This window comes from Mustela erminea, chromosome 7 (genome assembly GCF_009829155.1).
Source record: "Mustela erminea isolate mMusErm1 chromosome 7, mMusErm1.Pri, whole genome shotgun sequence".
In the NCBI taxonomy this organism is placed as follows: Eukaryota; Metazoa; Chordata; class Mammalia; order Carnivora; family Mustelidae; genus Mustela; species Mustela erminea.
The window spans coordinates 135331941-135359769 of record NC_045620.1 but is presented as its reverse complement, the minus strand read 5'-3'; the positions used below and the strand labels follow the sequence as shown (position 1 = coordinate 135359769).

Here is a 27829-nt window from a genome sequence, read left to right as displayed (position 1 = left end):
AGATAGAGCAACACAGTGTTGAAATGGAGGGCAGAGCGTGGACAGCCTGTATGGGGCTGGAGCCTGGGAGCCTGGAATCTTGGCAGGAGCTGGAACCTGCCCACCACTGCTCGTGCCTGGCGCTCAGCTGAGTATAACCCTTGTGGGCTGAGTTGAGTTGGGTGCCCTGCTGGCTCCAGAGAAAGGCACAACCTCCCCAGGGGACACGCAGAGGATGCCCCAGGGGCTTGATCAGAGAGAGGTGGCCATGAAAACAGAAAGCCAAGTTTCTAGGCTTTTGTTTGGGGCCAGTCCTGCTTAGGTGGGGAGAGGGTAGGCCTGTCAGGATGCTACCTCCCACCCCTCATAGGCCGTGTGCGGGGGGAGGGGACAGGAGCAGCGGCAAATCTGGGTTTACCCCTTTTCCCTTTTGGACCAATTTCTTACTTGGAAATTTTATTTTATATCCTTAGCCTCAGTTTCATTGTCTGTAAAATGAGGAAGTTAATACCTACCCCACTGCCTCGTAGGATTGTTGTGAAGCTAAAACGTTACACAGGATCCCCTTTCAGCAGAAACCTGTCGTCCTCACTTTTAACATTTAACATGCTGCCTAGCACAAAGTGGGTGTTCGACGTTTGTTGGGTAAAGATCCGTTACTGTAAGGTGTGTTACACTCATGGTCATTATTGCTAAGGATTCAGCTGATGGTATTTGACCACAGACTTCAACCTAAGCAAAGGGAAAAAACAAGAAATGTAAAGCAGGATCATTACACGGCTGTTTCTAGAAGGCCCAGAGTTTGCCTAGCGCTCCAGGTGCCGAGTGTGACTTTGAAAGATGTCAGATCCATGCCTTGTGCAATGACTGGAGCCTTGGATCATTAATCACTTCCCAAGCCTTGGAACATATCACGTTTTCCCGTGCTGCGGTGGATGTAAGATGCAGGGCACATTGCCCGGTCCCCAAGGAGAATAACACAGCAGGGTGGTTTGGCTGAAGCCAAGTCCACAAATAGTCATCCAATGCCACAGAAAGTGCTGCGAGCCAAAGAGGGGGACAGATAATGCGCTGTGGCACTCAGGAACTACACTCAGAGCCTGGGTGGAGGGGAGGTGTTTCGGCCTCTGAGAGGTTGATCTCCTGTTAATGTGCCTCGAGAATCAGACAGTAGCTGCTGGAGGGGAAAGGTGTCACAGAGAGTCAATGAAACGCAACCGTTCTGAACGATTTGTGAGCCACACACTGAGGCCAGCAGTGTAGGGCTATAGAGATGGAGAAGACACAGGCCTTACCCTCGAGCAACTTCAGATCTAGTGGGGAAGACAGTTTTTCAACAATGAACTACAAAACAAGGCAGGGTAAAATAGATTTTCTTAAAAAGATGGTAGGATCAGGGGCACCTGGGTGGCTCGGTGGGGTTGGTGCCTCTGCCTTCGGCTCAGGTCATGATCTCAGGGTCCTGGGATTGGGCCCGAGTCGGGCTATCTGCTCAGCGGGAGCCTGCTTCCCTTCCTTTCTCTCTCTGCCTACCTCTCTGCCTACTTAATGATCTCTGTCAAATAAATAAATAAAATTAAAAAAAAAAAAAGTAGGATCAGGGGTGCCTGGGTGGTTTAGTGGGTTAAGCCTCTGCCTTCAGCTCAGGTCATGATCTCAGGGTCCAGGGATCAAGCCCCGCATCAGGCTCTCTGCTCAGCGGGGAGCCTGCTTCCCTTTCTCTGCCTGCTTCACTGCCTATTTGTGATCTCTGTCAGAGAAATAAATAAAATCTTTAAAAAAAAGTAGGATCAGAGGACCCTGGGAAAACCAAGGGGATGGGGAGTCTTCAGACGAAGTGACATTGGGTGGATCTTGAAGGCTGAAGGGTTTTTGTTGTTGTTGTTGAAGATTTTATTTGTTCATTTGACAGAGGGCACAAGCAGGGGGAGCAGCACATGGAGAAGCAGGCTCCCGTGGAGCAGGGAACATGGTGCGGGACTCGGTCCCAGCACCCTGGGATTGTGACCTGAGCCAAAGGCAGATGCTTAACCAGCTGAGCCACCCAGGCACCCCAAAGGCTGAAGGGTTTGAATTGGAGGAGGGATGGAAGTGGGAAAAGGCATTCCACTCAAGGGAATGGCTTCGGCACACAGGCTGAGGTGTGGAAACCCACGGCTTCTTCAGGGAGCGAGCTGTCTGGTAGGAATGGAGTATGGTGGGTTGGCGAAGGGATTGTGAAGATAGGCATTGGAAAGAGCAAGGGGGTCAGAGTGTTGAGCTTCAGTTGTCATATTAAGGGGTTTTATTCTATGAGCCGAATGGGCCTGCTGGTTTTTCACCGGGTCTCTTCCTTTACAGAGAAGGGAGCTGAGGTCCTGAGAACTGAACTTCCTCCCTCAGGTGCCTCAATGGTTGCACCGCTTGCGCAGGGCCCTGTGGGGCAGCCTCTGGGCTCTCCGTCCTCCCAGTGTGCGCTGACAGCTCGGACACTTGGCCGAACGCGCACAGGCCGTGCAGAAGCTGAGAAGCTTGGTGCAGAACCGCTCAACCCTGGGGTCCGTTGAGTGGGACCTAGTATGTTTAGTAACTAAAGAGAAAATGTGCATCTGCTAAAAATGTGTTACCTCATCTCATTTTTCCTGTCCTCCATCCTGACTGGCAAGTGCTGGGACCCAGTGCCCCTTGGGAGGAGGAGAAGTAGCAGTGGGGATAGTAACCTTGCTCAATGGAGAGGACAGGCATCTTTCCAGGGGCGCTCGGTTTGTGCTGGAGAGCAGAGTGCTTGGGAAGATGGGAGGCCTTCAGGAGTGATGGAAAGGGGAAGTCACCTTAGCTGAGAGATATTAATAGCTGACAGGAGGCGGTTGTGTGGTAAACAGGGCCAGGGCGGGCCCAGGTGAACTGAGAGGAGACTTGAGGAATGGGCAGTGTGTGCCAGGATCTCTCATTTTTCCTTTCCTTACATTTTTTTTTCAATAATTATCATGGGAATTATTGTAATTCTTTGGTCAGTGGTTTGACCAGTAGAGGTTCGAGTGAGTGGTATGCTGCAGAACTCTCCCCCTCTGGGAGATGCTGGAAGTAGGGTCCTCCCGGCGTCAGGACAGCCATTAAACACACCGCACAGACGCTGACAGGTGCCGTGCCCAGAGCGGGCGGTGGGGCCAGGCAGGGCCAACGGGTGGCTGATGATGTTGGAGCCGACAGCTGTCGGAACTGCATTAGACTATGAATGATTGAAGAACCAGCGAATCCAGAGAATTTTCTTTTAAAGGCCTTTGGAACTTTCAATTTAGGAATTTAGGGTGCCAGGGTATATTCTGTTGCATTATACCACAATTTATCCGCTCAGCAGTTGGTGGGCAGTGGGGTTCTTTCTGGGTTGTGACTATTATGAATAAAGCTACCGTGAACACTTGAGTGGAAGTCTTTATGTGGACATATGTTTTGGCTTTTTCTTTTTAAAAAATTTTTTATTTTATTTTTTTATAAACATATAATGTATTTTTATTCCCAGGGGTACAGGTCTGTGAGTCACCAGGTTTACACACTTCACAGCACCCACCATAGCACATACCCTCCCCAGTGTCCATAACCCCACCCTGTTTTCTTTCTTGATTTAGGCAAATACCGGGGGTTCGGATCGCTGGTCATAGGCTGCTTGTGTGTTTCAGAGATGCGGCCGTGCTGTTTTCTGAAGTGGTCTTGCCATTTTTCACTTCCACTGGCAGTGCGGGAGAATTCCCGCTTCTTCATGTCCTTGGCGTCACCAGCCATTTTAGCGGGTGCGTAGTGGAATCTCACTGCAGTTTTACGTACATTTCCCTGATAACTCATGGTGTTCAGCATCTCTTCGTGTTCTCGTTGGCCATTGTGATCTGCATGTCTTTACTTAGACCATGTAAGTTGCTTTTTCCACGTTGCAGTGCATTGTGAGAGCAGAGATTCTAGTGAGTGTCAACTGGCTGTCACTGGAAGGGGCCGTTCAAGAGAAGCAGGACATTTAAATAACGGTCATCTGTCACAAAATGCTGAAAGGTGCACTCTGCAGAAAAATGCTGCAGATATTCCGGGGAGCTGGGATAAATCATTCTTACCAGAAAAAAATTTGAAGAATCCATAACCTGCAATTTACTTGAAAAAATTCTGTGGAGTGTCGAGGAGATGACCTCATATCATCTTGCCATTGTGGAATGATTTGATGTCGATGAACACTGGAGCTTAAAGTGGTAGCATGTTGGTTCTGTGTGTTCACAGCCATGGAATGGATCGTTCTGGGTGGTGCCTTACAGGGTATGGAGTTCACCTCCTCCCAGTTTTCAGAAATGAAGCAACTTGCCCAGTATTATGAAGGGACTGAGGGGCAGATGCAGAGACCCTAGGGTTCCCCGGAGGTTCTTCAGGGTTTCTTTATATTATTTTTATCTTTAATATTGCCAACAACTTAAAAAGTTATTGGGAGCCCATTGGACATAGCAACGTTTTTCTGGGTATGTCTCCTGAGGCAAGGGAAATGAGCAAAAATAGACTACTGGGACTACATGAAGATCAAAAGCTTCTGCACAGCAAAGGAAACAATAAAATTAACAACCTGCGGAATGGGAGAAGATATTTGCAAATGATATATCTGATAAAGGGTTAGTATCCAAAATATATAAAGAACTTACACAACTCAATACCAAAAAGCCAGATAATCCAGTTAAAAAATGGGCAGAAGACATGAGCAGACATACAGATGGCCAACAGACACATGAACAGAAGCTCCACATCAGTGATCGTCCGGGCAGTGTGGATCAAAACCACAGTGAGGTATCACCTCACACCTGTCAGTGGCTAAAATAAAAATCCCAAGGACAGCAAGGGTTGGTGAGCACGTGGAGAAAAAGGAACCCTCTCGGCACTGCTGGTGCGAATGCAGACTGGTGCAGCCACTGTGGAAAACAGTGTGGAAATTCCTCAAAAAATTAAAAATAAGCTGCCCTGTGATTCACTAATTGCACTACTGGGTATTTGCCCAAAGGAAATGAAAACACTGATTTGAAGGGATACATACAACCTTACGTTTTTTGCAGCCTTATTTACAGTAGCCAAGGTACGGAAGCAGTGCAAGTGTCCGTGGATTGATGAATAGTTAAGATGTGGCGGGACGTCTGGGGGGCTCAGTTGGTTAGTGTCTGCCTTTGGCTCAGGTCGTGATCCTAGGGTCCTGGATTGAGCCCCACATTGGGCTCCCTGCTCAGTGGGAAGTTGGCTTGCCTCTCCCTTCTGTCCTCTCATGCTCTCTCTCTCTCAAATAAAATCTTTTTTAAAAAATAAAGGACATGTGATCACACACACACACACACAGGACTGTTATTTAGCCATAAAAGAAGGAAGGCTTGCCATTTGCAATGACATGAATGGGGCTAGAGAGTATCATGCTAACCAAAGTAAGTCAATCAGGGAAAGACACATACCATATGATTTCACTTATATGTGGAACTTTAAAAAACAAAACTGTGAAGACAAGGGGGAAAAAGACACACCAAAAAACGGACTCTTAACTACAGGGAACAAACTGATTTCCAGAGGGGAGGAGGGTGAGGGGATGGGCGAAGAGGCTTAAGAGTGCACTTGTCTTAATGAGCACGAAGTAGGACCTGTTGAGTCATTATAATGTACACTTGAAACTAATACAGCACTGTATGTTAACTACACTAGAATTAAGAGAAAACAAAAATAAGTAACATTTTTTTAAAAGAGGAAAAAAAAATTGTCAGAAGCAAGATTTATACTGTCCTGTTTCTTCCCTAGCAGTGAGGTCATGTCCCAGAACATTTTGAACTCCTGGTAAGAGTGGACTTTCCCATTCACGATGAGTGGAGCACAAATTCACCGTCCGTATTTGTGTGCCTGTTGGCGGCTCATTTGGTGTCGAGGAACACTTATTACCTGGAGTTGTTCCAGGGCTACAGCTCTTTGGTTAGGTAACTTGTAATGCCCTATTTTGATGAAGGAACATATGTAGATCTCGATTCATAGAATGACCAATGCCGATCGAGAGTCTGATCAGCAGCCTTCCTAATCGGTGACACAGTTATAGGCTCAGACAGACAGAGATTGCAGAAGAAGAGCTGTTCGAGGGGGAAAGCAGGTTAATCTGGAGGCACAATTCATTCATTCAGTGATTATTGTATTGAGTGTCAGCTATGTGCCAAGCACAACTCTGGGGTAACCAAGACAGAAAAAACGTTGGTGTGGGCCCCAAGATGTTAAAAGTTGGTGTTTAGGAGTGCCTGGGTGGCTCAGTCGGTTAAGTGTCAGTTGGTCTCAGCTCAGGTCTTGATCTCAGGGTTCTGAGTTCAAGCCCCGTGTTGAGCTCCATGCTAGGTGTGGAGACTGTAGTTTAAAAAAAAAAAAAAATTGGTGCTTAGCATGTGTCTATGTGCATATGCCATCTTCAGTTAAAAGTCAGACAAAGCAGCAGTCGATGTACAAGAAGGAATTATTGTTTCACAAATTAATGCCACGATACGTGGCATTTACGTGTGCTTAGCAGTGACTAACTTTTAGGAGCTTAGTTGTTGGACGTACTTGAGGTAAGGACTTGCAGAGGATATTAGATGGCGTGAGTGGTAGGGAGTTGAGATTAATGTCTTACTGTTTCAAAGCTTTTGAATTAGTTTAAATAAAGAGTATTGGGCTGTTTGGTTTTGTTTTGTTTTTAAAGAATGTTTGTGACCATCTGTTTCTATTTATATGTGCAAATCAGAATTTTCCCCATCTTGAGTAAGAGCTCTGAAGGGAAAGTGCAGACCGTCCGCATCCACGCTGCCAATTTTCAATGAATGAAAACAGCCTCATTGTCTCACTGAGTCGCGTTGTAGGACGTGATTTTAAATACCTAAACAGTTTGTATATTAGGAAGATGAGCTTTCTAATCCACTGCCTGCAGACGAATTGTGTTCTAAAAAACTGCCACCAAGTGAACGAAATCCAACACAGCTCTCTCTCGGCCACCTGTGCTGCCCATTCACATTCTTGCACTTTTTCCTGGATGCATCACGCCCCCCCGCCCCAAGCCAGCTGGGTGCCCAGGGGAGACCCGCAGAGCCCTGCTTCTCTGCTGATCTTGCCTGTTCCATCTCTCTGCCTGCGGTTCCTTGCCTTCCAACAACCTGTCACATCCGCTTACCTCCTGCAGGAAGCCTTTCCCGGGCAGAGCGAGTGGTGGTAGTGATGGTGGTGGGTGAGCGCTGAAGGCTCAATGTGTGGGGTTTCACGCACTCCATGTTTGTGGAGCATCTGTAGGTGTCAGGCGCTGTACCAGGTGCTAGGGCTGCAGAGACAAAAGTCGTGGGTCCCCAGTAGGAGGGTGGTGGTCTTCTTGTCTTTATCCCCTGGAGCTCTGTTGCTGGGAAGTCTCAGTTGCTGTATCACAAACAGTGGTTGCAACAGAATCTCAGACGAGTACATGAACAGAGTAGCCACCCAGTCAGCCTTCTGGAATGCTCACAGGTTTTACCACCAGATGAAAATAGCTTTGTTTTCTCCATTTGTTGTTCCTTGTTTCTTGACTTTTAAACAGTCATCTGCTTTGTGCAGACAAAGGAAACAACATATGATTCCAGAAAGAACAGGCTAAGAGGATTGGGGGCATTTTTGAACTGAAAAGGAAATCTCAGAGATGGCACCTTGGTTTTATCATTGCTCTATGGCCTTGGAAAAGTGACCTCGCTTCCTTTCCAGGCCTAGTTTCGGCCTTGCTGTAACATCACCTGCCTCACCCAGAGTTTAGGAATCACCAGCTATAATGCGTGGAAGAGTGCTTCTGGTTCCTAGTGCTGCGTGGACAAAAGAGATTGCCTGCTCTCACCACCACGATCCCTGCTAATATGGTCCTGTGTGGGGACGCCTGGGTGGCTCAGTTGGTTAAGCGGCTGCCTTCAGCTCAGGTCATGATCCTGGTGTCCCGGTCTCGAGTCCCACATCAGGCTCCATGCTCAGCGGGGAGCCTGCTTCTCCCTCTGCCTCTGCCTGCCACTCTGTCTGTGCGCTCTCTCTCTCTCTCTCTCTCTCTGACAAATAAATAAAAATAAATTAACAAAAAAAAATGGTCCTGTGTGTAGCTGACCTTCCAGTGAGTGGTCCCCACGGATGCTTGGCTGTTCTTCCCATCTGTCTGAGAAATCCACGCCAGAGAAATGCAGTGGAATTTTAAAAAATTGTTGAAAATTACTTTTTTGTCGTGACCGAATGTTTGCTTTTACATATGGGATAGGATTCTTCATAGTATTAATAGTTAGTCATTAATTGGTTTTAATGACACTTGCAAGCAGGATTTTTCATTTCATCTAGAAAGTTGACTTTTATATCACATGTATTGGAACATAATTGTACTTGCTCTTGGGAAGCAGTGTCGTGAGAAGAGCAGTTTCATACAGTTTTACATCTGGAACTTTGGAGAAATCACTGGTTATAGGCCAAATATAAGGGGTGACACAGCTCGGGTGGTGTCCAGTGGTCTTGGCCTCCCTGCTACCACACCCAGGCCCTTATCCCTACAATCCAGGGCATTCTCTGTTGCTAATAAATGGAAGCCTTTCGTGCCCCTGGGCCATATGGCTTATGGCAGCAGAACCCATCACGCTGCTCTCTCTTCCCTAGGCTACTGCTGGGTCCCTAGCTTTCAGGAGGATTAGCGGGTAATCTGTGTATTTACTTTCTCAAGGGTCAGGAAATAAATACTTTGCACGTTAGCTTCAAGGCCGAGAGCACTCTGGAGAAACTTGGGCAATCAATCCTTACTTGTACATCTTCTGTCTTTATCTTTGTCCCTCTCCTTCTGCACCCTAAACCAGTAGCACCATTATGTGCAGTGTCTGTTTTTCGGACTCAGCATTGTGGGGTTCCCTGGGAAGCACAGGGTACAGCAGGACCTTGTGTCTCCGTGGTAGGGAAGCGTGATGACTGTGGCCCTGGGATCTGGTCCTGTCTGCTTCTAGCATGTGGCCGGGAGGGCAGCCACCCCTCAGTATGGTGGCTCAGGGAAGCCACACCATTTCTTTCCTTCCTGTTTTATCAGCCGGGGTTTCGAATTTTCTTTTCTTTGGATGGAGACCACATAAAGAAGACGAATGGTCTGAAGCCCTTCCTGGGGGAGAAATGCTCACATCCCCAAATCCTGAAAATTAACAGCCTTTAGTAACCCACAGAAGCCCAATAAGGTTCTGAGCTGCCTTAGCCAAGAGCCATTCATGCCTTTTGCTGCGTGTCCCGTCCTCTCCCACTGCTCCTCAGTGACAGTGACCCAGCCCTGCCTTTGTCCCCTCTTCCCCCTATTCCTGGCCTCACCCCTGCTGCCTTGTTTGGCTCTGTGACCTGTCCTTCCGGCCAGCTGGCCATGCTCTCTGGGCTCCTCCTAACTGGCCTTTCCCGAATTTCAGTCCCATCTTTTGCTCCTGCTTCCTGGGTGAGGACAGTTACTCAGAGGGCAGAAGAAGGAATGAGGCTGTGGCCATCTCTGATGGGCCCTTCTCTCCACCCCCATGCTGCTCCCCAGCGGTTCTCAGACCCCCCCGCACTCTGAGGCCAGCCCGCCGCTCACAGTGCAGCACCATCGTGTCAACTCCTGTCCTTCCAGGCAGGAGGACCCCGTGTTGGCATCTGTGTTTCCAGCTAGGGCATCTTTTACATGAACGCTGGTGATGCTTGTCACGTACGCCAGCCAGGCAGCCCTGCCGTGTTTGAGGCTGGAAGTGGGTTGCTGAACTTCTCCACACCTTCTTCTCAGCTCTCACACCTGGGCCCTGGAGGGTTCTGCATAGTCCTAGGGTCAAGCAGAGCAGAGTGGGGGACCCCAGTTCTAGGAGCAAGGGGAACACACGTCAACCTGTCCCCTGCTCCCCCACCCTGTAGACTCCTTGGTATAGGGAATCCCACTTAAAAAGCAGGGTCTCTGGGCAGACTTTGCCTGCTCACACCTCCTGTCCAAGCCCTGGGCAGACTTTGCCTGCTCACACCTCCTGTCCAAGCCCTGTCCACCTTCTCCCTACCCTTTGGGCCTGGGGTTAAACGCATCTGGGGGAAGTTCAGGGAAGAAGCCCACCAGACTCAGTCTGCTGGTATAGGGGGTGGAGGGGTGCTGGGTGTCCATAGTGCGGTCTAGGAGGGGGAGCCGTGGGTTCCCTGCAGTATGACCCTTTTGGCCTTTGGCCTTTACCATAAGTGGTGAGGGGGACAGCTGGAGGAGAGCTAGAGCAAGACCCGGGTCCCTGGTGCACCTGTCCTGCCCTAGAGCCAGTTACTAACTAGGCAACCTGCCTGCTGTGCTGGGCTGTCTCTTGGGGTGGGGGCACAGCAGTGTCCTCGCGTTAGCCCAGATGCTTGCCCGTGGCCGGGGCTGTGCTCATACCTAGCATGTGAGCGTCACAAGGTCCATATCAAATGGGTGTTAATTTCCCCATTTTAGGGATATGGACACTGGGGCCAGGAGGTCAAGGAACCTGTGTGTGGAGTTGTGGGAACTAAGGCCCAGGCCTGTATCTCTTTACTGCACCGCTGGCTCTCATGGTAGGCCTGGGTGAGAAGGATGAAATGGGGTGCAGAGTCTGTTGTCTGGGGGCAGGAAAAATGCCTGGCGGTTCCTGCGCAGCTTCTCTCTTTCCCCGCACTGCACTTCTTGTATTACAGAAACTAAAGGTTAGCTCCTGGAGACGACAGACTTGGGGGCAGGGAGCTGTGGATCCAGGGAAGGCGCTGTGATGTCTGTGTGTCTGAGTAGGGGAAGGGGCACAAGAGGTCTCGTGAGTGTGTCAGCCTCTTACACACTCTCCCTCCTTTCTGGAAGAAATTTAGGGGCTGGCTTTGTGTGTGTGGCGCGCCATTTGGGGCCTGCACGAGCCTGGGGGTTCCTTCCTCCCTTCTCCCTTCCTCATTCTGGGTTTCCCTCCTCCCTACTTCCCATTCCATGGTAGGGCAGTGGGGCCAGGTGTCTGGATGGGAAGCAGGAACTGAGAAGTGGAGGATCCAGACATGACGAGATTGAAGACAGTGGTCATTCGTCTTCCCCTTAAAGCCCAAGAGTGAGTGTGCAACCTGGACACAGGCGGATGGCGGCGGACGGCCCACCCCCAGCACCACCACCTGCCTGCTGTCCACTCCCCTGGCGCCCTGGCCCGTGGGAAGGTCCTGAAACCACACAGTTGCTCACGTCAGGTGGTCTCGGTGGGTTCGCCTGCGCCTCCTGGTGAACGTCAGATGCAGCACGGGGGGCTCGTGGGAGCTGGGCAGTCCTTCAGGCTAGGAGACCCCATTCTCGCGGACCAGGAGCAGATGGCATCCCGGGCACGGGAGGAGCAGCCCCGAGTGCTTTTAGCCCTGGACTAGGAAAGGGGCTTAAAGGAAGCCTGAGGGACAGGGGAACGAGGGGATGACTTACCCCCCAACATCAGGCGAGATAGCTGTGGAAGTCCAGAGGGGCCCTGCGCTCCTCCTGGCTCTGGTCCCCGAGCGCTTAGAAGCTGTGGCGGGAGGGTGGACGGGGGTCGCGCGGGGATGGACGCTTGCTCCTCGGTCTGCTGGCGCTCTGCTGGCCTTTCTTTCGTAAAGCCAAATAAACAGCTCTGGGCACGTCCAGCTCTTTGAGTCAGTTTCTTTTATCTTGAGCTGGGGAGACAGGTGGTGGTTTCGCAGATGCCGCAGATGCTGGCTGAGGTAGTGGAGGCTCTGTGTGGCCGTGGGATGTGGAATGCTCCAGGCTTCTCGGGCCTCGACGTCCCTCTCGAGACCACGCGGCTGCTGCTGTCTTTGGAACTGGAAGGCTTTTCTCTCAACTGCCAATGACTTTACCCGAGTCACTTTGTTTCTGCCAATACCCCTGGGGCCTGGAGACCATCCAGGGCCACCCCCTCATTTCAGTGTTGGGGGGAGGGGGGACACAGCGTGGACTGTGCTGGACCGACGCACGTGTCACACAGGTGCGAGAGGGCAGGCCTGCCTGGAGTCCTTGCTTTGTAAGTGGGGTTCCCAAGGAATCTGCAGAATGGGGGAGCTGGGGGCAGGGTGACCACAGCTGCCCATCTGGTTCCCCTGGTTCCATTCTGTCCCATTAGACCCTGTATGTGAAAGTCCAGAGGGGACCCCAGTGACCCCCCTCCCCCCAAGATGGCCCAAAGCGCCCTGCTCTGTCACTTGCTGTGTGGCTCTGCCTCTGCCCATGTCACCCTTTGGGGAACTGGAAACACATCAGGAAATGTTTTGAAGAATTTAAATGTTGATGGGGGCTGGGAAACCTCATTAATGCAAGTGAAAGGCTGGCATGAGCTACAAAGGTATTTTTTTCTCCGTTTTTTTCCCGTGTTACCATAACCATCATCAGGCCTGGAAATATTTTTCTTACCCATTGCAACAGTACTGGGGTGATGGTGTGCCTGGAGAGCAGCCCCGCTTACTCGGCATGTGGCCCCTCGGAGACCCAGAGGGCCCCTGTGGAAGCTGTCGATGATGGAGTGCCCCCAGTGTCCCAGACACTGTGCACGTTGATGATCTTACCCTAAGAAGCCAGCAGTGGCACTCCCAAGTTCAAGATGACAAAACTGAGGTCAGGGAGGGGAGGCTATTTTTCTGAGCTCATGCTGCCCTTATGTAGAGTCTGGTTTAGAAGCCCATCTGTTTGGTTAAAAAAACCAGTGACTTGTAGCCACTGCACTATTCTAAAGGGTCCAGCCCAGAGGGACCAGAACTGAGGTCACGTTCTGTGGGATTCATTTCCTTTTGGTGTCTCCCTGGCGGTGACATGGTGGAGTTGGGGGTGTGCGTGGTGAGAGGGAACGAGCAGGTCTGAATGCAGTGATGGTTTTTCCCCTTTCCAGTGTGGGTATCACCCAAAGTGTAGCTCCCGTTATAAGAGGTACTTTCTGGAAGAATGCATAAAGGCCAAACGTGGCAGTGAGTTGACAGCAGAAAGTCCCCTGTCGAGGGCGTGGTTGGCATGGTAGAGCCAGTAGGCTAAAAGGCACGAGGCCGGGGACAGAACCCACAGAGGGAGCGGGAATGATGGTTTCTGGGCAGACCTCCAGAGCCCCTGGAAGCAAAGTCCTGCTTAGTATTCCCTGCGTGCACGGGGGCTCAGAGAAAACAGCTCTCACGTCTCCTCTCTCCTGTTTGTGTTACTGAAGTGTTCCTATGGCTGGATCCCGGTTTCCTGGGGAAATCAGCCTGGCTCGCGATTACATTGTCTTCTGGAACTGGGACAGATGTGGAAGGCTGACCTCACTCCCGACTGAAGGTCACCTTCCCAGCCTCTCCAGCTGCTTTTGTGTCACCAGGCCTCCAGCGCCTGGCCCTGTGCATGGCCTCACCCCTTCCCTTCCTGCTTCTTTCAGGGCTGTGCGAGCACCTTCCAGTGTGATGTCCCCTGTTTCCTTTGTGATTGTTCCCCTGAGAGGGCCCATTTCCTGCTTGCCTCTGGGCTCTGCAGTCAGTCCCGGGAGCAGAGCTGAGTAGTGCAGTGTGGAAGGTGTCAGGGGACTACAGGCCAGGCCCTCCTCTGGGAACGGGGCACCAGGGCCACAGAGAGCAGGGGTGCCCCTCTTTGCTGCTGGGGTATTGTAGCTGTCTTGGCAAAATTCTCCTTTCTCTCTTCAACTCCCCCAGATCTCTCAGAAGCTCTTTCTCCCGAAGTAGAAGTCAGGATGTGAAGCATTTTTATAAAGCTAGAATTCATTATCCCCTGGTTCCGTTTCTCTGAGAGAGTGAACTAGAAAAGCCTGAGTTCCTGCCTGACGTCTCCAGTGGTAGGGCTCATGGGAGTCCCCGTGGAGGCTTGGTTCTTCAAGCTTGACGAGCCTCGAGGCTCTCCTTGCTTACCATGGCATTTTCACATAGTTTGTGTTCTTTTCCCACCGAATGTTTCCATGTAGTGTGACACAGACCACTTCGGTCATGGTTAACAACGGCCCAGAATCTAACCGTGCGAATGCCCCGTCATTTGTGTGGTTATTCCCCTTGGTTGGGCATTTGGGGAAGTCCTGCTGAGAACGTCTTTGTGGAAATAACTTGTGTGGAAAGGAGGGAGGCCACAGGGCTGTGTTTCTGCAGTTGGGCAGGAGGCAGAAGGATAGGAACAGCTCTGGTAAAGCCCTTTGCTGCTCTGGCAAGTTACTTTCCGGAAGACCAGAGCAGGCGACGGTGCCTTCAGCTGCCAAGTCCGGGTGCAGCTTGGTGAAACCAGTTTTGTTCTGTATTTCTTTTTTTTTTTTTAAGTTTATTTATTTATAATCTCCACACCCACCGTCGGCTCAAACTCACGACCCCCAGATCAAGAGTCACATGCTTTACCAACTGAGCCAACCAGGTGCCCTGTTTTGTAGTTCAAACCTCAGCCTTACCCACCCCCCAGTGCCTTTGTTCTTTTGATTTGTATTTCTTTTATCTGCCCTGGGGCGTCAGAGATTTCTGTGTTTTTACGGGGTCTTTGCTTCCTGGGTGCAGCTTCTGCTGCTCTCAGCCAGTCAGGCCGGGTTACTGACATTCCCTTTTACTCCAGAGAGCTGGTGATCTTCCATTAGCTATCGCCAGCCATAGAGCACACACAAATAGGTCTTTGTAGTAAATATTTCCAACAGTACCAAAAAATGAAGTCTCCTTCTTGGTCTTTTCTGTCTCCTTATGGAACCCCTGTGCCAAATTCGTGTGTCTTCCAGGACTTTTTTTCTGTGTACATTTTTATATATGGAAAGATGCCATTTTGAGTATTTTTCTTTATTGTTTAATCAGATTCTTTGGCACATTTTTATGCTCAAATCCTAAATATCCTACTTGATCTGAAAATAACTATAAAAGGTAATGATACAGGATATTGAAGAACTTCGTTTTCCTTAATTAAAAAAATTTCAAGTATAATGTACTCATGTTGATGATAATTTAAAAGTAGAAAAATCCAAAACGCCCTCCCTACTTTCTGAGACAACAAAAATTATTACAAAAATTATTTGTTTTCTATATCTTTATATACACAGTTTGTGTGTATGATACAACACTTGCTTGTCCTCTAGTTTATAACAGTTTATTTCTTGGTTATAAGTGTGTGTGTGTGTGTGTGTGTGTGTGTGTGTTCAGTTGGTTCAGTAAATCACCTTATACCCTCCTGCTTTCCCAAGATGGTATTTTGAGAAAGGTCTGTTGCATTTTGGCCTTTGGAAGCTGCCTTATTGTTTTGCATTCTCTGTGCCCTGTATACCCACATGGGTCAGGGTCAGCCACATGCCCACAGGCTGGGTGTGTGCCGCTGCCCCCTTCCCTGATGATCCCCCCCAGCCCCCAGCCCCAGGTTTGGATGCACTGTTTCGAGTATGTGATTGAGGACATAGTCAAGGTCTAGTTGATGGTTGGGGTCAGGGGGCTGGCTGCCCTCTGAATAGATGCCCACTGAGCTACCAACCTGGTTCTGGCAGAAATGCACAGAATTTGAGACATTCTGAGGAGTAAAAACAACGTGTTGGAGAAAAATGAAAGAAATGTATCTTGTTTGCCTGTCCTCAAGAGCTGGCTGCTTTAGGAATTGGCAGACTTGATGACTGTCTTCACCTCTGTCTCCAGCTTACTGATTTGTGTCCTCTGCTCTCGGATGTCTTGGAAACAGGACTAGGGGATCTCTAAGTTCCTTTCACTCATGGTGTGTGACCAAAATGCTGAGCTCATGAATTACCCCTGTGAGGCAATTTCATTTTGGCAGCCTTTCTGGCTCTACCTCCAAACTCTGGTTGATCTTAATTTCTTTTCCATAAAGAAGACTTTAAATTTATTTTTATTCAAGTTAGCAAATCACACACACACACACACACACACACACACACACACACGTAAGGAAATATACTATAGTTAAAGAGCGATTACGAACAGACCCTCATCCAGCCGTTCTGGTCACGGTCAGCATTCAGAGAGCACTCCCCGCTCGCCTGCCTGTCAACACCCTCAGGGTGGTTGCCCGCCCCGCCGTGCCCAGCCGTGCCCAGCCGTGCCCAGCCGTGCCCAGCCGTGCCCCGCCGTGCCCCGCCATGTGATAGACATCTCCTCGCTTCTGTTTGTAGTTTTATCAGCAACATTATTCATCCCTAAACATAAACCGTATAACCCAGCTTTTCCCATCCCTTTAAACTTCTGTGGTAGTATACTGCATGTAGACTTCGCAAATTGCTGCTTTTGCTTACCATTTTTGTGAAATTCCTTTATGTTCTGAGTGGGTAATGTTTGTCCGTGTCCATGTGACATTTCATCCATTTGGGTTGGTCCAGTTTTCAGCTGTTTGCAAGAGTGCCACGAACCCCCTTGTCTTCTGGTGCAGATGTGTATGTACTAGGAGTACCCTCAGTCTTATTGAAGAACACCAAGAGTGCCCTTCCAGTGTGTCCTGACGCATATGTGTCTCACACGGCTGATTTAGTTTGCATATTTATTTGATCGTGATTCTCTGTGACACCTGCTGTTCTCCAGGCCTCTGCTTTATTCCCAGAAGGACGTCGATCCATTATTGGTCTGGCCTTAAACTGAGCCTGTAGGCCACAGTGCATTTCTGTGCATCCCAGAAGGCTTCTGGAAATGTTTGACACTGTCATTAATGTTTTGTGTTACTTTAAAAGTGAAGTGAAACGTGCGATGAGGCAGAGCTGCCATCTAAATGTCTGTCTGGCTCTTCCTTGGCAAAGCCATCCTTGGGCAAAGCCAACAGATCTGAGTGTTGCTTTGTTTTGTCATTTGGTCTGTGTCTTTCAAAAATGTCATTGCCTCTCAGGTTAGCCTTTCATAAAAGGAGCAAGGGAGAGGAGCTGGGACAGGAGAGTGGATCAGGACTCCCAGGCGGCCCACCGTTGCGGGGGTCGGGGGGAACCTGTGGTCTGCCATTTTCTTTTCCTCCAGGCAGCATCTTTGGGTTCCAAGGAGGAAGCCAACCCCACCCCACCCTTGCTGGCTCGAACTACTGGCGGCCAAACCGGTGCTATGCCAAGAGGATACTGGGCTGGCTGCCAGGGTTGGAGAAACCTCTGTGTGAATCCTCGGGGCCAGGGTCAACAGACTTTGTAAAGGGCCCGACAGTGAGTATTTTAGGCTTTGCAGGCCTGGAAACAAAATGGAACATATTATATAGATACTTATATTAATAAGAGAGAAAATAAATTTCCATAACTTTAACCAAGTTCAAAACATAACACTGGATGCAGTACAGGTTTTTGGTAACGCTGGTCTGCTCATCAGAATGAGGGAGTTCGTTCTGGGAAGATTACAGCAGTGAGGTTCAAAGCTACTACTCCCCTTCAACTCATGGTCGTATGGGTTGGAAACATCCATCTGTGCAGTTCCTCAGCTCGTGGCCCCACAAAACGCAGCCCGCCGCAGGGGCCCACCCGCTCCCGGCTCAGCTCCTCAGACACTGTGGGTCTGGCCCCTGCCGTCCAGCATGAGGAGGTGGGGGGCCTGCGTGCCAGGGTGGACGTCCCCGTGGACTCTGGGAACACAGAGTAACTTCAGCCTCTCAAGGGAGACAGGTGTGTCCCACGGTCACCTCTGGGCCAAGCCCAGGGCAGGGTGGGGGAGAGGAGAGGACCCCCCAGATGACGCCAGTGACTTACAGGACCGCCTGCGAGGATGGCACACACGGGTCTGCAGGTGCGGAGGAAGCGTAGAGGGGCTGGTGCGTTTAGAAGCGGTGTTATGTGGGGCTGCGGCTCTTGGGAAAGGCGGGGAGACGTGAGGAGCTGGATTCTTTTATTTTACTACATTTTAATTAATTGTATTCTCCATGTTCCTATGGGGCTAGGGGCTACCCTACTGGACAGCACAGGCCTGAGGAGGGAAGGAGCGAGTCGGGGATGTCATGCCCCGTGGCTCTCAGGGGCACATTCCTTTTGCCAGCTGCAGCCCTCCCAGGAGCTGTGGTCGTGGATGAGCCCCCGGGCCTGTGGGGCGCTGCTCGCCCAGATAAATCAGACCCAGGGCCCTGTGTGCAGTGGCTCAGGGATCAAAAGAGATGCTTTTGGAGTGGTTGGAAACAGTTGTTTATTTTCCTCTATAACTTCTGAGACACATCTCTGCAGTCTTGTTTATGTGATAAATTTACTCCGGGAAGCTCGCTTTATAAACTGCAGGTCGGCTGTGGCGTAGAGCCTCAGAATTAATGTGGTTTGGCTGGACTTGAGCTGTTGCTCTGTTCCCGCGTAGGTCTGTGTTGGCCATTCAGTTTTGGCCCATGTTTATGGTTTTTATACACACATTCTGGCTGGGGCTCTGGCTCGTTTTCCTCCTTTTAAGCTTGGGTAGATCTGGGGAGAGGAGGGGGTGGGCGAGTGCCCGGTCTGCTAGGAATCTGAGCCTGATGACAGACACCCTTGGTTTCTTGAGGCTCTCAAGTTTTGTTGTTTTTTTGTTTTAGGATTTCAGGGATGTTTTTGTATGTAATTGACAGAAGACTTTTTCTGGCACTATGGTCTTAATCATTCTAACTTCTCCTGACCAAGTTTAATCTCATTTATCTGTAAATATGCACCATAATGAAGGGTGTGTTTCTGGGTGGGGAGGTAATCGCCTTTCCCTCTTGCAGTTTTAATTTAAAATTACCTCTGTGCCGACCTCACCTTTATTTCCAGGCTCTGAACAGACCCCTAGAAAAGCTGCAGTAGTTACCGCTTATCCACTCTTCCTGAGTTCAGGAAACAGCACAGCCCCTTTAATAGCAGAGCTAGAAGATTCCATATGGTGGCCTATTTTTACAAGACTTGTATGCAGGAAGAGATCAGGGAGGGGTGTGCCCCACAGTATTTCGTGGGAGGAAATTTGCCAAGTTCAGTGGTGTTCCGAAGCGTATTTCGTCTGTGGTCGGCCTTCCACACCGAGGTAGACAATGATTCTGGTGCCCATTTTTCTCAGCACAATTGAGTCAAACCCCTGTGGGCACAAGATTACTCTGTCATCTTTCAGAGTGCCAGAGGCTGGAGAGCAAAATCGGTTGAGAAGGCAGAATAGGTCTCCCTGTTACTCACTGACTTTTCCAGAGTGTCTGGTGCCCTGTACCGATCCCATGTGGCTTCCCAGTCATGGGGCCCAGCCAGGTCCTTCACCCTTGGATATCCTTTCCCTGAATCCACTTCCTGCCTGCTCAGGTCCATTGTTCCTTCTGGGGCCCGAATGACCTTCAAGGTGCAGCTCTCTCCCTTCTGTGCTGGGAAACCTTCGGTAGCTGCCCATTGTCTCCAGGATCAGCCAGACACCCTTGTCAGCCTCTTGAGTGCCTGCCTGGCTTTCTGGTCTCCGGGGCACTACTGAGCTGTTTTTGGTCCTGTGGTATGTCAGCTTTCTGCTGGGCACTGAGGACACAGCCATGAGCAAGTTCTGGCCCTTATAGGAGATCACTGAAAAAAAAGTAAAAAGACACAAAAAGCTAATTTTATTAACATTTAACCTAATATGGCCAAAATATTATCATTTTAATGTGTGGCACTGGCCATATGTCCGTGCTCGCTAGGCACATGTGCCTTGTAGTTACCCCAGTGGGCAGCACAGGTCTTGAGGCGAGTGGGACAAATGGAAAAGCAGCCCAGTACAAGACAGTCCAGGACTGCTGGCTTTGTGTTTATTTAGAGGATTATCTTGCTAGATTGTGAATTCCCAGCAGGCATGGGCGTTGCCCTGTTTTGCTCACCCTTGTAGCTCTTAACACCTGGCTTAGTACTTAGCACATAGTAGGTGCTCAGTAAATTTTATGGGCTGAACTACTGAGTTAAGCACAGGATGCTACAGGAGAAGTGGGTGAGCAACCTGTGCGAGAAGGCTTTCGGGAAGAGGGCATGTCCCTAAATCAACTTGCAGAATTGGCGCTGGGTCAAGAGGAGGCAGGGAGAGTATGCTAAGGAGGGAGGAGAGTGCATAGTGCTCAGAAAGAGGACTTCGGTTGGGGGGAGTTGCAGGAGTTCATTGTGACGGAAGCTTAGGGTACAGTTGGGGAATGAAGGGGGTCAGGAGATGGGGCTGGAGAAGCAGTGAGGCCAGATCACGAAGCCGTTTCAAAGCCGCCGTGGAATCGCGGCCTTGTTCTGAGGATGTGCAGAAACAGCAGCAGCGTCCTGGGTGGGCACGGCCCCTTGAACTTGTGCGGTGCATCTCTCTCCTCCGCGAGCGCCGTTTTCTCCCTTCATACCTCCTGGGCCACAGAAAGTGCTTGGTCGGAATGTTGGCTGACGTACGTTTCCGTGGAGGCTAGCCGGGCTGGTGGGGGTGTCTGCTGTTGCCTGTGGGAGGCTTTAGGAGGAGGAGCAGGTGTCATTACCTGAATGCAGGGCAGAGATTGTTCTAGCAATTCCCGACCAAACTCTCTGCAAGCGGGGGAGTAGATGTTGATTCGATCAAATCTGTCTTTCAGTAATGGCCCTTCACCTGGGGATTGGGACCTTCCAGAACTTTGATGAGTCATTGAACTTGTGTCTTTGTGAGGGTTGTGCTCTCGGACACACAGTGGATAGAGCTTCAGGAACCAGTGTTTCTGATGCGGCCTGAACAACTCCTGGTCCCGCCATCACTGGCAGAACCCAGCCAGTGGGCGCTCGCAGGGCAGGGTCCTGACGGCTGGGCGGGGGCCTGGGGCGGGAAGGTGGATGAGCTTCTGGAGAAGGAGTTCAGCGGGGGGTTTCATGGCTTCGCTTCTCTCTCCACATCCCTTTTCCCATCTCAAGGGAAGGCCAAGAACAGAGTAAAGATGGCCTAGGAAAATAAAAGCTTATTCCCTACAGGAAATTTTGACTTTCTTATGTCAATCCTTACCTACCTTCCTATAGTATGTCAGCAAATAATATCTTTTTTTTAAATTTCAAGTAGACTCTGTGCCCAACATGGGGTGCGAGCTCCCGACCCTGCGATTCAGAGCTGTCTGTGCTACAGCGGAGCCAGCCAGGGGCCCCAATAATGCTTTTTATCTTTTTTTATTTTTATTTATTTTTTTAAAAAGATTTTATTTATTTATTTGACAGAGATCACAAGTAGGCAGAGAGGCAGGCAGAGAGAGAGAGGAGAAAGCAGGCTCCCCACTGAGCAGAGAGCCCGATGTGGGGCTCTATCCCAGGATCCTGGGATCATGACCTGAGCTGAAGGCAGAGGCTTAACCCACTGAGCCACCCAGGTGCCCCCCCCAATAATGCTTTTTAGAACATAACTTCTCCTGGGGCTCCTCGGCACCTCGGCCGGGTGAGCAGCGGACTCTTGGTTTCGGCTCAGTGTTGGGGGAGTCTGCTTGAGATTTGTGTCTCCCTCTCCTCTGCCCTCCCCGTGCTCGCTCGCTCGCTCTCTCTCACTCGCTCTCTAAAATAATAAAGAAATAAAAATCTTAAAAAAATAGTCATTGCTGCTTTAGAATGGGACTCAGCATGCTGATATTGAAAGTGGATTCAAGAAGGGATTCATCTGGGGCGCCTGAGTTAAGCTCACTCTGGGCACGGAGCCCACTTGGGATTTTCTCTCTCCCTCGCCTTTGCCCCCCTCCGGCTTGCATGCTCGCTCTTAAAATCATAAGTATGGAAGGCGATTCAGGAAGGCTGGACATGAGGGGCTCTGCTGAGGTGGTGTGCTCTGCTGATGACAGTGATTGAAACTTTATGATTAAAACTCGTGGCGAGTAATAACGATATTCTTAACTGTCACTGCATAGCAGGTGTTGGGCTGGTGCAGTTCTTGGTTCCTGTATAGTGACTCTGTGATCACTGTCACTCTCCCAGTTCACACATGCTCCCTTCTTCGTGTCACAACCGAGAGTGACGCATTGTTCTTCTGCAGTGTTTAATTGGGTTCAGAGGACATTTTACCCCCCCCGTGACTTTTGTGAGAGCAGAGCTATAATTAGAATTCCTGATCTGCGTGGTCATTGAGCAGGTACTGCTTGTGCTTCCTGTGGGCGAGGCTCTCCAGGTGCCATGTGCTACTACTGTGTGGGGGTTGATCTCTTAAAGTGTGATATTAAACGGAGTATAATAGAGGAATATTAAGTACTTCAGTGTGTCCAATTAATCATTCAACCTTGCAAAGTAGGTTTTGTTACGCCCTGGTTCTGGAAGGAAGCCTGGGCTCGGAGAGGATTAAGAACCTGCCTTCTAACCCAAAAAATTCCTGTCGGGGTCTTTGCAAGTCCGGAGTGGGTTTGCCTCTCCCCAGACCCTGCTGCCTGTGGGTGGGGTGGTCTGGCTGGGGTGGGAACACGCTGGTGGCAGATCTGCCTTACCACCCTCTCGTTGCTCCTCCCCTGCTCCCTGCCCTTCGCCTCTCTTGGGAAGGAACACCTGGCAGGTGGGCACAGATCAGAGCCATGCTTGGTGCCAGGGAGGACTGAGACAGGGTGGAGGTGGAGTCGGTCCCAGGTGAAACTCCTCGCTGTAGGGGGCCAGCGGCCAGTGCGCAGCGTGGGCAGAGGTGGCTCCGTGCTTGGTGTGGGTCAGGCACCCGGGAGGGTATGGCTTTGGGGATGACCCCATCGGCACACCACACTGAGGATGTGTCCCCCAGAAGCCGCTCACCGGGGCCTCCAGAGTGGCCGTCACAAGGCCATTCCCTCATAGTCGTGATCTAACCTCAAACACGTGTTAATACCACTTCTCTATATTCTAGGCTTTGGATGTGGACCGGATGGTTCTTTACAAAATGAAGAAATCCGTGAAAGCAATAAATGTCTCTGGGCTGGGTGAGTATGCATTCTTTCCTAGGGGTTTCTTTGTGCACATCCTGGTGTTAGCAGTGACTGAGGCCCTAATAGTGATCCCCATTAATGAATAATCAACCAAACCTTCTTTTTCCTGTCATGCAAATTGTAAAGTTGAGTTGGGATGTTTCGTTTTTAGAAGTGTGTTTTGTCAGTTGTCTAATTCTGGAATGGCGCTGCATCTGCCGCCCCCGCCCCCGCCCCCCACCCTCCCACGGTCCCCCTTGCTGCTTCCTGTTCTCTGAAGTGCGGCTGAATTTCCCACCACAGCCCTGCATGAACCAGCTTTGTCTACGTGGTGGACAAGGACACCGGCCTCATTGCTGCCTCCGTTGTTTGGTGTGTGTGTTAATCACGTCAGAATGGCCCTTCCGTGGCTCTCATCCAGTGCTTGCCTTTCTTGTTGGGGATGATGATTAACATACAAGCACCATCAACTTTTTGAAGTAATTTCTGCTAAACTCATAAACTTTTTTCTGACTTAAAGATTTCAGGCTGCACACATCTGGCGGGTCTGCCCCCTGCTCAGAACCTTACAGGTGATAGTAATTTTTTTTAAGTCATGAAGTGACTATGTCGTGTCTCTCAGAAACAAGCCAGTGACAGCCTTGGAGGGCTAGCAGTGGTGAGAGCTCCCAGAGACCGTGGAACCAGGTGACAGACTGCAGAGAGCAGGGCTGGCTTGTGGGAGAGCACAGCGCTGCCGAGTGTGGCAGAGACACTCCCGTTGCTCGTGGCTGGTGGCCCGGAGGAGGACAGGGCCTGGGATCTGTGCCCACAGATGCTGTCAGGCCACAGGATCACCCTCGTGGTGTTCCCTTTGATGACAGCAGCAACTGGAGTAGAAGGACAGGGAATGCTACAGGTGGTTAAAAGGAGGGAGGGGCACAGAAGGGTCTGGAAGTACCTCTTGTGCCCACCCCCACCCTGGTCTGCTGTTGTGAGCAGCAGCTCCAGGAACGGCGTTTGCCTCCCCCGGGGAGGGCTGTGCAAGCCAAGATTGTCAAGAGGCCAGTAGGAAATGTCAGCTACAAAGATGGTACAATAGTCCAGAATGGCAAGTATATTTAGGAACAGGTTTAACAAAAGGTATGCAGGAACTCTATGTTGAAAACTACAGAACACCACTGGCAGGAATTAGCTAAATACGAGGTATATGACGTATGTGGGTTGGAGGACTTGACGGAGTCACAATGTCTGTTCTCCCCCAGATTGATGTCAAGGTGCACCCCAGTCCTAATGAAAATTCCAGCAGGAGAAATTGATAAGCCGATTCCAGAACTTACGAGAAACACACAGGACCTGGACTGTCCCAAGTCATCTTGGGACAGAGACAAGTTGGAGAAGTTAGGCCATCTGACTTCAGGTCCTGTGAGACCGTGGTGGTCTCGACTGTGTTGCCAGCAGGGGGTCAGCAAAGAGATGAGCGGAACAAAAGACAGAGTCTGGAAATAGACCCTCACTGAGAGTTGTCTGACTGTCAGCACAGTTGCCGGGGCAGAGCCACGGGAGAAGAAGGTGTTTCTATCACATGGTCCTGGAACAACTGGATCTTTCCATCGGAACAAAGGAAGTACAGCCCTCTCTCCCACCCTATGCAAGCAGAGCTGTGAAATGGATCGTAGATCCAAACATAAAAACTAGAGCTGTAAAGCTTCGTGAAGAACATCTTTACGACACGGGGCAGGCAAGGCTCCTTGGAAAGGACACAGAAGGCAATGGTGTAAAAAGAAAAAAACCTGTTATATCAGACTTCCTCAACATGAGACACTTCCCAGTCTCAGAAGTGCTATGAAGAATAGCCTAACGTTTGGCGGGTCCCCAGGCAATAAGGTAGAGAGCTCACAGTTGAGGAAACTAAGTTAGTAGGGCAATCAGGGCAGGACTCCAAATAAGAGTGTACGATTAACACCCTTCAAAAGGCAAGGGAGGTATTTAGTTACTGGAACCAGGAAAGAGCCAGTAAAAGGTATGGAAATAGAAGGATATGTAATTGTTGAAATAAAGACTAAAATTTAGTAAATGGCAAGCTACCCACATAGGAGGAGAGGGTTAGTGATGCCCCGTGTTGCCGGGACATGAGTTAAAGGAGTGAATGGACAGTGCAAAATAAAAATCAGGAGCCTCAGAAAATAGACTGAGAGGGACCAATATAGCACCCATCGTTTGGGGAAAAGTAGAAAAGGGGAGAGTTTTTAAAAAGTAATAGCTGACTGGGCGCCTGGGTGGCTCAGTGGGTTAAGCCGCTGCCTTCGGCTCAGGTCATGATCTCAGAGTCCTGGGATCGAGTCCCACATCGGGCTCTCTGCTTAGCAGGGAGTCTGCTTCCTCCTCTCTCTCTCTCTCTGCCTGCCTCTCTGCCTACTTGTGATCTCTCTCTGTCAAATAAATAAATAAAATCTTTAAAAAAAATTAAAAAAAAAAAAGTAATAGCTGACAGATTCTCAAAAAACTTAAGGAAGATTTGCGATCTCAGGTTGAGGGGTACCTGGGTGGCTCAGTTGGTTGAGCGTCCAACTCTTGATTTTGGCTCAGGTCATGATCTCAGGGTCGTGAGATAGAGCCCTGTGTGGGGCTCTGCACTGGGCAGTGCCTGCTTAAGATTCTCTTTCTCTCTCCCTTTTTCCCCCCACTGGCCTCTCCATAAAAGATAAAATAAGATCTCAGACTGAGAGAGTGACTGAAGTGTAAGGAAAACAGATTATGCACACACGTAAATGTGCGTACACACTGTGTGGTATGTGTGCGAGTGTGCCTGTGTGTGTGTTTATGGGTGGACATGTGTACATATCTCAGGCCATACCCTATCTTGACCTCAGGGATAAAGAGAAGATTAAAAATTTATCAAGAGGGGGAAAAAGCATATATATAGGAAAAAAGATTTGGGGGTAGGATGCTAAAAAATGACTGTATTGGCATTTTTGACTTTATAGATACTTTTCCCCCTTCATTTTCCATTATTTTATTGTAACGTATTGACGTTACATGATTAGACAGGTATTCAGTTGTTGATGGTTAAGTTCCAGAAGAACGTGAAAGAAGTTCAGGAAAGCAAAGAAGAGGTGGGAGGGACTTAAGTTGTTCGTGACTAAGCTTGCTCGTCCCCACGGAGTTCGAAAGCTTTTTGGACCTGGAACTCGTGCCGCTCGCTGTTGTCCCCTCGAGCAGATCGCTTCGCATGTATTAGCCCGGGTTTCCTTGTCTCTGAAATAATTCAGTTGGGTTAGAATGCGGATCAGGGTGATTTTGCTCCCTCCAGTTGGGTTACTAACAACGGAGAGGTAGGCGGGTGTGTGCACGGACTGTGGGCACTTGTGGGTCGAGGATAGGGATGCTGCTAAAACCCTATGACGCACAGGACAGCTCCCAGCAAAGAATTAGCTGGGCCCAAATGTCGGTAGTGCCAAGGTTGAAAATTCATCCCGATGTTCTTCAGAGTCTTCTACGGTTTCATTTTGTTTTTTTAAAAAGATTGTATTCATTGGGGCGCCTGGGTCACTCAGTTAAGCGTCTGCCTTCGGCTCAGGTCATGATCTCGGGGTCCTGGGATTGAGGCCCATGTCGGGGTTAGGAGTCTGCTTTTCGCTCTCCCTCTGCCCTTCCCCTGGCCCTCTCTGTCTCTCTCAAATAAATAAATAAAATCTTAAGAAAATAATAAAAAAAAGATTGTATTATTTATTGGAGGGGGAGAGGCAGTGGGAGAGGGAGGGAGAGACTGTCCAACAGATGCGTCACTGAGCACGGATGGGGCTCAGTACAGAGAGCAAGCTGGTGACTCCGGGATGATGACCCAAGCTGGAACCAGGAGTCGGATGCCCACCTCACTGAGCCACAGGTGCTGTCACAGTCCTCTACAGTTTTTAAAACACAAAACCAGAAACCACCACCGTGCTTAGCTTGCACATGCATAAACATCGAGTGATTGATTACTGCCAACTACTGATTTTATGAAGGAAGTAGAATTAGTTTTCATTGAGTAACACATAACGAAATAAATGTATGTAGGAAAGTACTTTTTATTTAAAAGGAAATAACAAAGAGTAAAAACCTCTTCACTCAACACCGAGCTTTGCTGAAACAAATGTTTGACTCTCCAAAGAGGTGGTCACCTGCCTCCAACTTTTTTCCTAGATAAAGTCGTGAGGGGGCAGGGAGGAATCATGATCATTTGTAGGTTTTTTGGATGCTTATTACAAACCTTGTGCTTTCCATACATTATGTTCATCTTTACAGCTGACTGTTCTCATTTGACAGACAAGCCACCTGAGATCAGAGGGCTGCACGTGTTCCCGGGCCGCTCCGTGGAACTTGGCTTCCTGCTTGCCCAGGGCTGTGTGCTGGGCCCACTCCGTTCTGAGGCCACCGTGTTTTCGGGGTGTCTGGCCCACTGAGCATCTTCAAGATTTCCAGAAATCCCTCAAAGATGGATGCTTAGTTCTTTTGACAAACAATAGATTTCAAAAAATATCTCAGGAGTGGTTTTTCATTGTTGTTATTGTTGTTGTTTTTAACCATGTTCATTTGGGCTTTTGAGTTTATAATTTAAGGCTAGTTTAAAAGAGGGAATTTTTATATTCTAATGGGTTTCAAGAAGGCTGATTCTGTTCTGATCAGAAATAAAAATGAAGGACTCTGCTTCTTGTGCCAGCATTGGCCACGTGACCTGCATGTCCCTGTAGGCTAGCCCAGTACCCCGCCACATAGTTTTCACAAGCCAGCGTAGAGGGAGGAGGTGTAAACACACAGTGTCAGGAAACTAGCCTGTACGAATTTAGTAACACTCGTGTCACATCTGCCTTTGTGACCTATATTGTCTAGCATGTGCCACAAACCTCCTTCCTTTACCTGCCCGAGTCGTTTCCTAAAATACAGCCCAGTGATGTTACTTCTTTGCTCGAGAGTCTGCAGCGTTTTCTCATTATCCACGTTGACGTTCATGAAGGCGAGTTGCAGAGCCTGGGAGAGATGAGGAAGGCCGTCGCGGGCTGTAGCATTGTAGGGAAATTGGGGTCAAGAACAGGTAAGCAGGTGTCATTCCTGCCGGACTGGCTGGAGCCTTCAGCCTGCCCCTGTGGAGTGTGGGAGGAGGACTCTCTTAGCCTTTTCCAGATCTTTTTGCGTATGAGATCGCCACTGCCTCCCTTCACCGATCCAGCGTAA

General features: G+C 49.6%; 1 protein-coding gene across 8 annotated transcripts in view; it reads left to right on the top strand.

The window, feature by feature from the left end:
- Positions 1 to 27829, top strand: part of ASAP2 (ArfGAP with SH3 domain, ankyrin repeat and PH domain 2) — a 166966-nt gene that overhangs the window by 37258 nt on the left and 101879 nt on the right. For all 8 annotated transcript variants that reach the window (XM_032353369.1, XM_032353370.1, XM_032353371.1 and 5 more), the window contains one exon: positions 22579 to 22651. In XM_032353369.1, coding sequence (XP_032209260.1) covers positions 22579 to 22651 — 73 coding nt within the window. The remainder of the gene's footprint in view (positions 1 to 22578; positions 22652 to 27829) is intronic.